This window comes from Oreochromis niloticus, linkage group LG5 (genome assembly GCF_001858045.2).
Source record: "Oreochromis niloticus isolate F11D_XX linkage group LG5, O_niloticus_UMD_NMBU, whole genome shotgun sequence".
In the NCBI taxonomy this organism is placed as follows: Eukaryota; Metazoa; Chordata; class Actinopteri; order Cichliformes; family Cichlidae; genus Oreochromis; species Oreochromis niloticus.
Genome location: NC_031970.2, coordinates 17,991,298 through 18,006,444, shown reverse-complemented (window position 1 = coordinate 18,006,444; position 15,147 = coordinate 17,991,298). Strand labels below are relative to the sequence as shown.

At 39.3% G+C, this 15,147-nt stretch overlaps 1 protein-coding gene across 3 annotated transcripts in view; it reads left to right on the top strand.

Annotated features, from left to right (window-relative positions):
- The window catches only part of foxj3 (forkhead box J3), an 86,675-nt gene extending 75,425 nt beyond the window's left edge, over nt 1–11,250 (top strand). The window contains exons 8-12 of one of the 3 annotated variants that reach the window (XM_005453461.4): nt 531–1,046; nt 2,412–2,513; nt 3,067–3,258; nt 4,996–5,097; nt 5,241–11,250. In XM_005453461.4, coding sequence (XP_005453518.1) covers nt 531–1,046; nt 2,412–2,513; nt 3,067–3,258; nt 4,996–5,097; nt 5,241–5,353 — 1,025 coding nt within the window. In that variant the 3' untranslated portion in view covers nt 5,354–11,250. The remainder of the gene's footprint in view (nt 1–530; nt 1,047–2,411; nt 2,514–3,066; nt 3,259–4,995; nt 5,098–5,240) is intronic. The other 2 variants (XM_005453462.4, XM_019359255.2) reach the window with 2 other exon arrangements.
- Nucleotides 11,251–15,147: the final 3,897 nt, after the last annotated feature.

The window sequence follows — 15,147 nt, the reverse complement described above, 5'->3', positions numbered from 1 at the left end:
GTAGAACTACTTAAGTACAGGAGGCCCCTGTCCCATTACTGTCAGATGCTAAGACTGATGACCTGAAGTAGCTGTTTAAACATGTGATGGCTCCCGACTCTTATTTGTATTTGTGCTGAAGTGCCTTAAATGCATTCGATCCTGAAACCATGCGAGTGCATTTGTTTGGAAAATTAGCAGCAGCTGGAGCTACGGCTAAATATAGTTTCATTATAAATTAATTTTCCATTATTTTTAGATTTAGTGATTCCCAGGGGCCAGGGTAATGTCTACAAATTGCTTTTTGCTGTAATAGAAAATGGTCCAAAATCTAAACGTGGTGATGAGAAACGTATAAAAGCAACACATCCTCAAAAGTGAGAAGCCGAAACAAGTACCTAAGTAAAAAGTCAAATTATACTGAGTTAATTGTTGAATAATTTTTCATAATTTTCCTTGTTCCTGCACTGATTGTCTGTTTTATTGTAAATACAATTAAAAATTAATTGTGTTAATAATTCTTTACTTTATTGATGTGTTTTATTTTTCAGGTCCGACGATGGGCATACCGGCAGATTCCTCCCAGCAGACCCACACCTCCTGCTCCTATCAGCACTCCCCCAGTGGCACCATTAGCTCTCAGAACAGCCTCTCAAACAACCAGTCTAACAACCACCCTAACAGCCACTCCACCAACAGTGGTCAGGTTCCCCTGTCCCATCCTGCCCAAGCCCACCCTGGCCACGGCTCGCCCCATGCGCAGCACCTCTCGCAGCACGGGGGCCCTCACAACCAACACAACCAACACAGCCAACACGCCCAGCACAGCCAACACAGTCAGCACCCACAGCACCAACAGCACTCCCAGCATCCTCAGCATGCTGCGCACTCCCAGCACGGGCAGCATCCATCGCAGCACCAGTCCCACAGCCAGCACCCGCAGCAACACACGCCACACCCCTCTCAACACACACAGCACAGCCAGCACCCACAGCAACATGGACAGCAGCACCAGAGCCTCTCCCACCAGCCCCATCCTACCCAGCAACAAATGGCCTGCAACACAGGTAAGGCCCTCTGTCTGTCACTTGTCTGTGGACCCAGCGTCGCCTCGTGTTGTTCACTCTTCATCCTGTCCATCATGCAAACCACATGTAAAGCAAAGACGGCGTGCTTACAGCTGAATTGGATTTCTTATCGGTTCTCTCTTTTCTTTTCTATTTTTTTTGTAATAAAGCACTGAGAAATTGTTTTAGATGCTGAAGACTAAATCATCTCCTGATTTATTATCTGTGCTGTTGAGAACAAAGCAGTGCTGAAGCCGCTGATTTCTGCAGCCTGTACAGTCACCTGGCACCTCCTAGTGGCCACACCACAGCACTGAACTGTTTAACAGCCCCCCCAAAAAAGGGGTTTTATATTTGGCATTGACTTCTTATTCATTTGGTGGAAAAAGACTGCCAGTAAAACCGAAAATGTGACTAAAATGACCTGACCTTTATGTGCAGGCATTATTGTTGTTGTCAGGAAATAATGGCTTGCCATCGTCAGACAAAAGCTGTTTTCACACAATGCACCCTTGAACTTTTTTTCGACATTACCCAACAGAGCTCCTTTTAAGACTGCAAATGTCCAATGCAGTCTGATCAGACATTAAATGATCTTTTTTGTATGTATTTTTGGAGCGTAGTGGAGAGAAAACGGGAAAGCTGGGAGAAAGGCAATAAATGGCTTCGGGGCAGATTCAAACCTGGGCTTCTGCATTAACCTTTTAGCAAACGGGTCACATGCTCAGCCCTGTGAGCTTAACCTACACCCCAGACATTAAATAGTCTTTAACCTGCTATCTCTCTATTACAATATCTCTGTGAGCCTGGAGCAAGTAGTTATCCTGAAAATCCTGAGCAAGTGGGTCATCATGTGTGCTCCCTCACTGTAGCCTTTACCCAGGCCACACCCTGTCCTAAACCAAACAATGAGACTCTCCTTATGTGTACTCAGACAGCTGCTCAAATCTCGTTCTTCCGATACTGTCCAGAGTTCATGTGTGAAAACGGCTCAGTCCCCAAAATGTACAATTGTAACTGTTACCTCACATTTGAGGTTTAAATTCCTCTTAACTGGATAAAACTACAGCAGATTAACACTAAAATGTGTCATGTAGTCATGTACCAGACTTCAGTGTGCAGAGATTTCAGTCCTCATACCACATTGGCCCATATTAAATGGGTTGCAACTGGCCCTGCTCGGTGAGGGGGAAACTCCATTTGAACCAGAAGGGGAGGCAGACACGTTCTGCCAGAGCAAGTGCTTCTACAATTATGACTGAAACTGTATTTGTCCCTGGCGTGAACTTGGCATTGGAACCAAAATCACCTGACTTTGATCTCTTACCTTGTAATGTTACACATAGTATGCTGTGTGTGTTGCAGGTTTACTGTCTGACTGGTACCCAAATCTGGATGCACTGAAAGAAAGCTGTCGTATTGCTAGCAGCTATAACTGGGCTGATGTCGACCTTTCACCTTTCCAAGGTGCGGTTTGGTCACTACAAGTAGATCTCAATCCATTTGCAGTTATTAAATTTGATAAGTGAAGAATTTATAAAAACCTTTTGCTGTCAGATTTACCTCCTGTCTAACATGTATGCAGTCAGAAGATTTAAAGCTAGAAGCTGACAGTACAGGAATGCCCCAGCTTTTGATTGAGTGCTCAAATGTTGACTCTGTGGAGTTGATTACCAGTTTAATTAAACTGAGCTCTTCAATTAAATAACACTGCCTTCAAGTTTAATTACCAAAACACCAAGCTCAGCAGGTCAGTTTATCCAATTAGAGTCTAGGATTGCAAGGTAGGATGTTTTTAAATATCACCCACTGAAGGTTACTGACATAATGAATATATATTGCAGCAAAGTTTTTGCTACTTGTTTGTAAATTAGTTTGTCATTTACTAAAATTTATATTCTGTGGAAAGTCAACTGGAGCGGTTTCACACATTTCATTGTCACAAAATTTTATTTTAAATCAGTTAAGTCCAGCACCACCTGCTTCTCGTGTGCTAAAATGTATGTTTTATCTTCCCAAGGACTGAGAGAGAGCATGAGACAAGCAGAGTTGAACAACTGGTCTCTGGAACCCACCCAAATCGCAGACCTCTGCTCATCCATCAACCAGTTTTTTGCTCGCACTGGCGTGATCCAGCCACAGGGGGCAGTGCAGCCTCCCGTTTGCCATGGCTCCATGCACACCAACAAACCCAGCCAGCACCTCAACGCAGGTTAAACAGCTGATTCTTAACCTTTCAGCCCTAATCAGCGATCATTGTTCATCGTGTAAATGTGCATGTTTGTGGGTCTGAAATGACTATCGACTCAAAAAGAGTAATCTGTATGTTTCCTTTGTTTGGAAATCGAGTAATCTGTGTAATGAAAGATTCATCCAATTATATTTTGACCCTTTTCCTTGATTAGTTTAGTTTGTATTTCATTATACAGTATATGAATGCTTAATTGCTTAAACATCAGCTTTCATGAGGAGGTCTTTTTGCCGTTACACATTAACACATGTTACACAGTAACATGTGTTTATCTGGAAGATTTTTCCTCCTTCCAAGTCAATCTCACAAACAGTTTGCCTGTCTTTAAGGACAAATATAGATTTGTTAGCTATGAACCACTGGTTTCTACACCAATAATAAATATAACGTGACCTTAGAGAGGAAATAATTCACAAACGGATAAAAGTACCAACACTGGCACTAAACTAGGAGAGCGCGAACACTACCCAACCTTATGAACTTTATAGTGTAGTTACATTTAGTTGCATGAGTTATAATAATAATGATGATAATAATAGCAATAATAATAATAATAATAATGATAGCAAGCAGCTTGGCAGCACAGTGGTGCATCAGTCGTCTCACAGTAAGAAGGTTCTGTGTTTGAACCTGTCAGAGGACACGCTTGTCAGTTTAATTGGTGATTTTAAAGTGGCTGCTGATCTGATGATAAATGGTTATGTTTCCCTGTGTTAGCCTGTTAAAACAAATACATCTTTTTTAAAACGACACTGTGCCAGGATGAGAGAGCTTAGCCAGGGGTGAAGAAGTCTTCATGCATGGATCAATCCTAAATGTCTGGACCTAGTTCAATAAGGAGAGATTGTCTGGAAGAATTGAAGATGATTTACTGAGATATATACATTTTGATTAATAAGCTATTTGGCAATTAGACGCCGATGAGCGATAGATACTGGGATAGGAGGCTTGGATGGGGCTTTGAATGACCAGGCTGAGGCGGGTATCATGAAAGAGCGTCTGAAAGGAAGAATGACAGATGAACACTGATTGGCAGCAGATGGCTGTCTCTCCCTGTTTCTTCCTGTTAAATGGGAGTTCTTCCTTCCCACTGTCGTCAAGTGCTTGCTCAAAGGGGGTCATTCAATTGTTTGGGCTTTTGGTCTTTTATTGTACGGACTTTACCTTACAATATAAAGTGCATTTAGGTACTCTTTAAAAAACACTGAATGAATTTTTAACCAACTGATTGGTTCACAGAGCGCAGAAAAGAAAATGATTGGACTGTTAGGAAGGAGGAAGTGACCTAAAGAGTAGAGTAGGAAACACTCAGGAAAATCAGGCAGATGAGTGAATACAGATCTTCCTTATTGAACTTGTGTGTAAGCTTGATTTGTGTTCCTCATTTTAATTACTTATTGTCAAAGTTCCTGACAATGTTTGTTGTTTGGTAAAACAACCGTTTCCTAAAATGGAAATGGTGGCCAAACTGGAACATTTTGAAAGGGGCTACTGAGGATTTTCAAAATAATAGGTCCAGAGTGGCAAACATGCACATTTTGGTGCCCGTGTCCACTCAGTGTTCATTCTCTCCTTATTTTATATGACTAATTTTAGTGGCCTGAACAGATAAGAAGATAAAACAAAGGTTATTTGTCAGCAAAGGTGTTTTCCATCTGGTTTAAAAGATCTTTTAAATAAAGTTTTCATTTTTCTCAGCAGGAAATCTGTACATGGACTCCAGACAAAGTATGTCCATGATGGTTCCTCCAGCATATCCCCACATGCCCCCCATGAGCAGTGCAGGACCCACTATGACAGGTGACATATAGCCACAGCAGAAACATGGATGAAATTATTCTTCATAACAGTTTTGTTACCTCAGTTTGAATGTTTGGGGTTTTGTTTGTTTCTTTTTTGTTTTTTAAGCACCAACGAACTCTTCCTCTGATCTTTCTCTCCAGGACACCATGCACAGATGAACCAGCAGCACATGATACCTGCCAGAAACTTCCAGATGCATCGCATGCAAGCTGACGATATCCAGGATGATTTTGATTGGGACTCCATTGTCTAGCTGCTAAAACTGCTTCTCGCAAATACACAGGAGCGAAGGGAGGAGATGGAAGCCAGGCTGAGCTGAAAAGGCCGCAGGTGGAGGAGGCCAATGTGGGTGGACTGCAGAAGAACATTTGAGAAGCTTTGGTGGAGAGACGCAGAATTCAGACTTCAGAGTCCTGACAGTTTAAAACAAAAACAAAACAAAACAAAAAAATAAAAGCAAAACATAACTAGAAAATGTTACTTTGAAGACAATCATATTTAGTCGGACATTTTAAAGTGATTGCTTACAAACTTGTGTAGAAGCAAGTTGAACACATTCACGTCTGAACCACGTGCTCCTCAGCCAGCCCTCTCCCCGTCCCTAGCGAGCGGCCTTCCAAAGTCCGAGCCCCCTCCCCCCTCCCTCCTCCCCTCCTCCAGCCTCCTGCTCCGTAACCGTTATGTGATTTGAGCGGCGTGTTCAGCTTGTAATTCTTCTCGTGTTGACCTTGGCCTCAGCTGCCTCTTGGATGAGTTTCTCTCTTTATTTTTTCTTTTTAAATTGTTATTTTCTTCTTCTTCTTTTCTTTTCTTTTTTTTTTTTTTTTTTAAATGAAACACAAGCCGTCGCTGTGAGTGATGTCATGGTGTTTGTTGGTCACTTTTCGGAGAAAGTTGTCCCGCTGTGGCTGAATCGGTGGTTAAAGATAGGTTTACAAAAAACAAACAAACACAGGGTTTAAAATGTGTAACCAGGCTTGATGTTAAACAAACCAGAGTAGAAAACAAGAGGGAGATCATGGAAAGTGTCGTGATTTATTTTCTTTTTTTAATGTTTTTGTTTGTTTGTTTGTTTGTTGTTGTTTTTTTAAAGCCAGCCAATGTGATCAGTCTCACTGCATTAGACGAGTTATGGGAGTACAGCAACTGTCTTTCTTTATTTTTCTGTCCCAAGCACTTCAAGATGAATGAATGAGTGGAAGATGATAGCAGAGAGAAGTCAGATATTAGTCATTTTAAAATTCATTCAGCCCAGAGTTGATTTAAGCTCTCCGTTTGCATCGTGTTTGTTCATATTTGGCACTTCCATTCTCATTAAACAAGTTTTAGGCTTAAAGTTTGAACAGCAGCTTTCAGGCCAACTTATTACTGAACATTAACGGTAACAATATTTGCATGTTGGTCAGATAACAAGGAGCTGCATACAGTAATGTTTAAGACGTGTGAACTCTAAAGTGTCCTGTTCAGTAAAAAACAAAAAAAAAACATAGAGGGGGGTGGGGGCGACTGAAATGTCCATTAGTTATATTTTGTAAACAAGACATACGCTGAAGTCTTTAAACGAAACACTTCTACTGTGGAGGATTTAATTGTTAATTTTCTTCCTGAGAGTTAATTGAGTGCATTGTTACCTTAATGTAAGGGAATACAAGGAAAATATTAGTCCAGTTTCAAAGGTACTAAGTCTGTCGCTGATTAACGCGCTATCATCATCACTTTATTACCTTGAAATTTTTGCTATTTGCTCAGATTGACTGAGAGTTTTTTCTCTCTTAGCAGGTTGTGATCGAGGGTTATGACCTGATAATGAGCAACTGGCACATCAGTTTTTTTCTTTTGGAGAGAGCTGGGCTAAGCAGCAGTCGCACAGGCCTCAGGACCGGTCAGAGACTCCCTGGTAACCACCAGTCACTAAGGAAAAATACATTTTTGCTAGGTGAAGTGAGCCACAAATATGAATGCTGTGCTGTGCAGAAAACCTGCTTGTGATTGCTTTTATCACCAGCCGTGATTGCCTGCTGTTTGCACGGAAGACGCTAAGTGTGCGATGGAAACCAGAAATGGAGACTACTTGCTTTCATAGTAAAAGTCTTTTGAAATATGTTTGTTGGGCCTGTAAGGCACAATTTTTGAGTGTTCACAGATACCGCAAAGACTCGCAACTTGTTTGTTGGCGTCTTCCATGCAAACTACGGGCGACCACAGCAATCTGATAACAACCACAGCAATGCTTTTTGGTGGTTTTTGGCGGAGCACCCTCTTTGCAACTGGTTTCACCAGGCGACAGCCAACAACCTCGAGAAATTACTCACCAACTGGTTGTGGAATGCACATTTTTCCGTAGTGACCAGTGGTTGCTATGGGGTTGTTAACTGGTCTGTAAGCTTGTGTAACTGACACCTTAATCTTAAGCTGCTGGAAGTGGGCTCATATTTACTGCACACACATAAGAGTCTAATTCTGGCAATAAGCATATTTCCTAAATTAAAGAATTTGTCCAAACCATAGATGAAATGTTTTGCAGTAGTAACAATTAAACTGTAAAGAATCCAAATGCAATTTGGATAGTAACGGTTTCAATTCTTGCTGACTTGAAACAAGGTTAGTAAAGTAAATTGTATTTTGAAAAACAAACAATAGAAACGTAACACTGCCTTCTCAAAGAGAAACAAATCTGATCAGCAGAGCAGACATGACATTTTCTTTTTCTTTTTTTTTCCTTCTTCATTGTCACTTCTGATGTTTAAATTTTTTGGGAGGATATTCATTTTTTTCTTTAAACTGCCCACAGGTTTTTTTTTTTTAATAGAGAGATTTTGCTACTATACAATCATAACTGAATGAGAAATGTGACTCATACAGGACGTACAGTATATATGTGTGCTGGTTATAGAGTGTGTGTGTGTGTATGTGTGTTTGGTTTTATTGTAATTTTAGGGCTATGATTGATTACTGCAATCATCTCTATGCTATCTATGAGCACAAAGCAGATGCACACAGTGCTTAAAGACTAGATTTGACTTAGACTTTTTCTTGGAAAAGGGTTTCTGAAGCACAGAACAGGGAAATCAGTGGTTCTGGAAACCTGTCCACTGTGTCCTGTAACAAGTGGCTCCTTAATCAGACAGGCGCTGAACTTTAGAGACACTATGTTTTTTTGTTTGTTTTTGTTTTTGTTTTTTTCAAGTCCTTTGCACACTTTTTGTTTACTCATCTGATTGAAGCTGCAAAGAACCGTGTGGATCGAGTAATCATTCTTATTAGTTCAGTCATTCATTCACCTATCCATCATTTCACTTTTAGTCTTCCTGACATCTAGGAACAATGAACAGGATTATTTTTCTCCTCTCTACATCTATGACACTATATTTTGGGAAGTTGAAATTGATACCAATCTTAATTAAATATGGTAAATATGAAGCTACAGCGACAGAGAAATGCTGGTAGTTAACACAATATTTTTGCATTTTTGTACATTTTCCCAGTTTGTGGAGTTCAGATAATTATTACAGTTGTTTTGCACCAAAAGAAATTTTGTTACTTCTTGTCCAACACCTTTTTTAGAAACGTTTCACAACTTTCTGTCTCCTTCTGGGTTTTGCGACATCATTCATTGCTAATGAAAGATTTGTTGCACTACTTTTTTTTTTCCTTTCCATAGTTTGCTGTGGTCAAAGGCACTGCAATTTTAGAAATGCCAGCAAATAGAAAAACGCTGCTAAAGCACACAAAACACAACTACAATAGAAAAATGCCGCAAAAGATTTTTTTTAAAAAACCTCACGAAACGCAGTGGAAGTGTTTTTGGGACATAGTAATGTGACGGAACAGCTGCAGCAGTGACAATCTGACAGTAGACGGCTAAGACTAAACGTGTATCTACAATATTAATTGAATTCACATCAGTTTTATATATATTGCGCCACACAACAACAGTCGCCTTAAGGTGCTTTTTATTGTAAGGTAAAGACCCTAAAATAATATAGATTAAGACCCCCAACAATCATACAACCCCCTCTATGTGCAATGACTTGTGAACATTGGGAAGGCAAAACTCCCTTTTTAACAGGAAGTAACCTCCAGCTGAACCGGGCTGAAGGAGGAAGGCCTTGTGACAAAAGGCCTGTGGAAGAGAATCATATTATGAGTCATGTGACACATTAGCTGCATCCCTTTCTCCCTCACAACACTGATGAATCCTCTGCTTTTAAACACATGTCGGTGCATGCCTGTTTTGGTTTCTGGTACTTCTGCAGCTGATCCTTCACATTATTTTCTCCCAAGCGTTTGCGCTGTGTTTTGAGATTTCAAGATTTCTTAAGTTGCAGTGTGTTTGACCTCTCAGGGCCACCGTATAAATCCTCCACTCTGGCATCATATTTACCATATGGACGCGTAATATTCTCATCAAACCCGGCTAGAAAGTGGAAGAGATGTCAAACTATCCCAGAATTTCAAACGATTTCTTCAAGACAGTTTAGCAAGAAAGACTGCAGTAGTAGGCATAGTTTTGATTTTATACTTGGAAGACAATCATGGATTCTTTTTTATGATTTTATGATATTGCGAAATGTTTTTTCTTATTTTGTAAAAAGGCACTTTCAAGTCTCTCTTTATTTTTTTTTATTTTTTTTGCCCCAAATTGGATGATGGAAAACCATGCTTCTGAATACGTAGGTGTGTTTTTCTTTTGTTTTTCGGATCTATTACCAGCCTGGTTTTATACTGTAGACCTTCTGTTGAACTGACCAGAGCTGCACTGTGCAGAAGAACTTGAGTTCTTTTCTTTGAACTAATGATACTGCCATTAATTTTTTTTTTTTTTTAATTGTTGTTGTTTTTTAAATTTTCAGCTATTATTTTGTTTTTTGTTTTTTTCCCTGCCAGTCACACACCTGTATACTTTTGCATCATTCTTGCCATGTTCCTTTTCTCCCTTTGTTTATCAAATGTCTCCTGATTGTGGAGGATCACTTTATTCAACTGCCGGGAATTTTTGAAAATTAGGACTCAGACAGGACGCTTAAGCCACCTGAGTTAACCAGTTCATGACTCTTGGGTGAGTGTGGGCCAAAGGACTGCAACCGAAGACAGCAGCAACAAAATAAAAACAAAAAAGGAGAATCGGGTTTGTTCTTTGATGGTCTTAAGGACCCGAAATGAAGAACATCCAGCGAGCAGTTGGTTGGAGTGAAAATGAAGTGTTTCGCTTCTTCCAGGCGAAGACGGTGAACACGTATAGTACTATAAAAGCACATCATCCAACAGGAAAAGCAGAAGATTTGATCGAGCGGATGAAAGGGAAAAGAAAACGGTGATGACAATGACTGGATCACAATCAGTTTTACATTATGTCTGAGTGAGTGCGTTCGCTTGTGGGAGTTTAAGTTCTATTTTTTTTTTTTTTTTTTTTCCCCAAGATGATGATTTAAGTTTTTAAATACCGCTGGACATGTACCTGCCAGAGAGATTATTATTATTATTATTATTATTGGGGGGGGGGAGATAATGGGAAAAAAAAGTCTTGTTACAAAATGGGAGAGAACTGCCAACATCTACTGCTGATTGGGGCCTGTTTTATTCAGTGCTGGTGTTGTTGTGCTTGTACATATATGTCTTCAATCATCCCCCCCTTCCCTTTTTTGTTTTTTTTCCCCCCTCTTGGGGGTGGGGTATCAAGGCAGAGGGTGGGTCTTATCCATGAATGAGGACGGGAGAAGAATAGAGTATTTTGTTATTGTCCAATCAGAGGGTGACAGTATGTATATATCTATATTGTATATATGTGATAAAAAAAAAAATGCGTTGGCTTTTTGTGTGACACTACCTTTTACTTGTACTATGGTTCTACATTCAGTGTTTCAGTGTTGATAATATATATTTGGTTTGTGTTTTTATTTTTCCGTTTTTTTTGATTTTGTCTCTGTCATTTCTTGTAATTTTTTTCCCTCCTATATTTGTCTTCGTTTTTGTTTATTGCACGGTTTATTACTTTTGTTGTCCGATGAGGTGACACAGCTACTCTTTGTATTCGTTTAGTGCTGTAAAATAACTCAAGTGTTATTAGAATTGTCGATACCACCGCCCACCCCCACCCCCTTCCCCAATATGCATGAATGGCACTTAAAGAAATAAAATATGGTAACTTCACTGTGGAATAATGTGCTGTTTGAGCTTTTTCTGAAATCTTAAAGCCCATAGGAGATGAGTTCTTTTTATTTACAATAAATAATCGGAAGACATTTGTTTTACTTGCCACATAATTTGAGCAACTCGTATCACTTGTGTCCCAAGGGATACAAGTTCAAGTCAGTTTCAATTATATAGCGCCAAATGACAACATCAGTAAGCCCATTTGACCAAATGGTGACAGTGGGAAGAAAAAAACTCCCCTTTAGCAGGAAGAAACACTCAGTGCATCATGAGAAGCCCCTAGCAACCCAGGCCTATTTCAGCGTAACTAGGGGACGATTCAGGGTCACCTGATCCAGCCCTAATGATAAGCGATAAGCTTCTAAACTGGGAGCTGGTTCCACATAAAAGGGTCCTGAAAGCTGAACACTCTGCCTCCCATTTTACTTTTAAATATTAGTGTAGTGGGAAATTCTATAGCTGTGACAGTCTGCACTATAAGCATGACGTGGACATCGGTAAACAACAAAAGAAATTAAGAGAGCACTTGATGGTCTCAGTGTAACACAAATTCTGGTGAACTTCAGGGATCAGTCTGCCCAGTTAGAAAACAGAAACCATTGTTAAAACACTTTATGTACTTTGGTGCAAATTACAGTGATAGTGGGCTATCTATCCCTTCTGACTGATCTTCAAGTTTTTTCCTTTCTAGTGTCTTTGTCACTACTTGTACCAAGAGATGGTTCCAGTAGGTCATCAGGTTGCTCAGGTAGACCAGTTTCTCCAGGATGGCACTTCCTAATGAGACCGTGTTCACACTGAGGACGTGACAGATGTGAAAGAGCGCTCTGGATGTGCTTTCTTCAAGGGGCTGATCTATCTGTGCAACCTGAACAGGCTGCAAGTCCCATGTCATGGTACTGACAAGGACACTGGGTCAAAGCAAAACTAGAGAAAAGAAATCGGTAACGATTTATCTGAAGATTTACCAGCAAGAGAATAACAATCGTCTCAGTGGGGGAAAATAATCGCATTATAGTCATTACCAATTGAAATTCCTAGTGAGCGATTGTTGAACTATCGTAATGTATGTGCAGAAGTCTCAATCAGACCATGGAGAGCAAAGATCTTCTTGCGCCACCTGTAAAGCCATTCTATTGTCTTGCTGTTGCCTAACTAGTGCATCTGTAACACACCTGCATTTATATATATCTGTAGTCTCAATGAACAGTCACAGCAACATTTTAGCCACATGTTCATACAGCGTTTTATTCTATACGCTACCAGGCTCATTTCGATCACCACCACGACCTAACGTGCATTTTTGGGGGTCGAAAGCAGGAGCACCTGGAGGAACCCCACACACCCCCACGTGTTTTGTTTTTAATTATTATTATTTTAGGTAGGACGTGTCAGAGGCATGTAGGTATTACAATAAAAACACTGAAAGCAGTTGGCTCAGTCTTTTAGACTTCCAGAGTCTCAATAAAAACGTCCAGCAATGCCTCATCACGCAAGCTACAATACATTTTTTTACCAAACTAACAAAAGCTTAAACTACGTAACTTTCCTGTGTATTTCAGATTTTTTTTTTCCAAATTCACTAATTAATTTCAGTTTGATTTAAAAAAGAAAATTGTTGCAGTTTCTGTGTTATTGCAAGTCTTTACAATATTAGGTGCCCTGAGATGACTCTTGTTGTGATTTGGCATTATATAAATAAAATTTAATTGAATTAATCGTGTAATGATTAATATATCATATTTGATATGTGAGTTTTTGTAAGGTTTTGGGACTTCTGCATCAACAGTGTGATACCCACTGAAAATGTAAATAAAATGCACAATTACATTTATGATGAAAATTAAAACTCATATATGGAAATTAATATTTATTTCATTTAAAAAATGTTAAAGGAGAAAAGAACCCACTTTATTTTCAAAAACATTTGAATTTTCAATTATTTCATCAAAGGTTTATCACTGTTCTCACCAATGCTGGAAACCACGTAACATGTCCACAACAATCAAAGTCTAAACACAACAAAAAATTAACATTTACAATATTTTAATTGAAAATTGTCAAATGAATCTATTCGACCTAAACATTTCAATTTCTGTGTGGTTTTACATTTTCATACCATAAACGACACTCACTCCTAAGTATAGGACTATTAAAGGCATTTACAACTTTTAACTCTATTCACAAAGACAGCTACATTACTTTACAAAGTCACCCATATTTTTATGTTACAGTGTATTTTTAATATCTTAAAAATAAATTTCATAGCCAGGTAAAAGGATGTATGAGTGTTGTTCTTTCTCTGCCGTGGAAAGGGAAAAGACACCAACAACATGTTGTAAATGTTTGTTAAAGCAGAGGTAAGTTGTGGATTGCTTAGAAATAGTCATGCATTGATGTGACTTCACCCCCCACCCCCCTTTTAACAGAGCTGATTATTAAAAAAAAAAAAAAAAATTATGTATGTTTTTGAGCTGTGATATAGCTCATGTGATCAAATCTCAGGAGCTTTGTCTTTCAGCACACAGCCCTCCATGTAGTCTACATGCAGTGTGATACTTCACATCATCCTATAGGGATCACACTGTATATGCCACACCTTTATAGGATAATTGTTCTGGCTCGAGTAGGTTCATGTTCAAAGTTTCCCCTCCTGCTGTTGACTCTACGCCCAAATGTTCATATAAATGTAGCACATGAGTCAGACATCTTTGCTGTGAACTGTCTTTTTGTGGTGGTCACTTAAAGCTCTGAACAGACTCACAGAGCCATGATGTGAAAACATTTCAAAGCCATCTTAGAATCTACCTCTCTGAAAAATACTGAATGCATAAAGTTATGTAAATGCAAAATACTCTTAAAATAAATCCCTGGTGCTGCATGTTATTATTCAGTTCTCTCCTGCTGTTATTACAGTTGTCGGTTAGTGAGGGCAAACCTGTGTTTGATGTTACATAACAGGTAGATTGTGAGTCAACAGAATCTCGGGCAGGAAAAGGCAAGTGTTGCTTTAGGTATTATCTACCTATGAATAATAAAAAAGTAATAATATGCATTCAGTTTGGAAACTGACCTCAGCCGGCCCCATAAATCTGCCTCAATTAACAATTTAGCCAACAGCACACGCACTTCCACACAATAAAACAACACTTCAGACATGTACACTGCCAAACAGCAGATGATTCTCTATTACATTATTCATATTTATATATCAATAAAATTGAGACAAAAAGTTACAGGTAGGACTCATAGGCCTGTTTCTAAATTCAGATTCAATTCTTGAGAAACATGGTGCAGGTACCACCTTGGCCTCGGGTACAGCTTGGAGTCAGTTTGACCAGGATGTATCCTTTATCTGCATAACAGTCTCAAAATAGGAAACTTCCTTTCTCAGAGTGATGCTGAAGAAACGAGTCCATGCATTCGTTACCTCTGGCTGAACAATGAGATTGTTCTAACGGCTGAAAAGCTTTCAGTGGTAGAAAAAAACATCACATTTCTCTCTGATTAACTTCTCTTCACTGGCTCCTTGTTAACACCCCAAAAATCTTTCTTCTCCTCCTCGCATACAAAGTCCTGAATGATTAGCCCCCAATTAAAGACCTGCAAGTGCCATATTATCCCAAAAGAGGTTTCTTTCCTGTGGATTCAGGTTGCTAGGGGACTTCCCATCATGCACTGGGGACTTCTCTTCCACTCCCCACTGTGCATGTTTTAGCCTGTTTTTTGTTTGTTATTTTACAGAATAAAGCACCTTGAGAGGATAAATAAACCTGAACCTCATTTACCTTTCAGCTAAGTGAATATGTGGAGATATGATCAGCAAAATATAACTGAAGTATAAAAAAATAGTAATAGTACAACAATGCATTAATGTGTTTGCACCATTTTTTC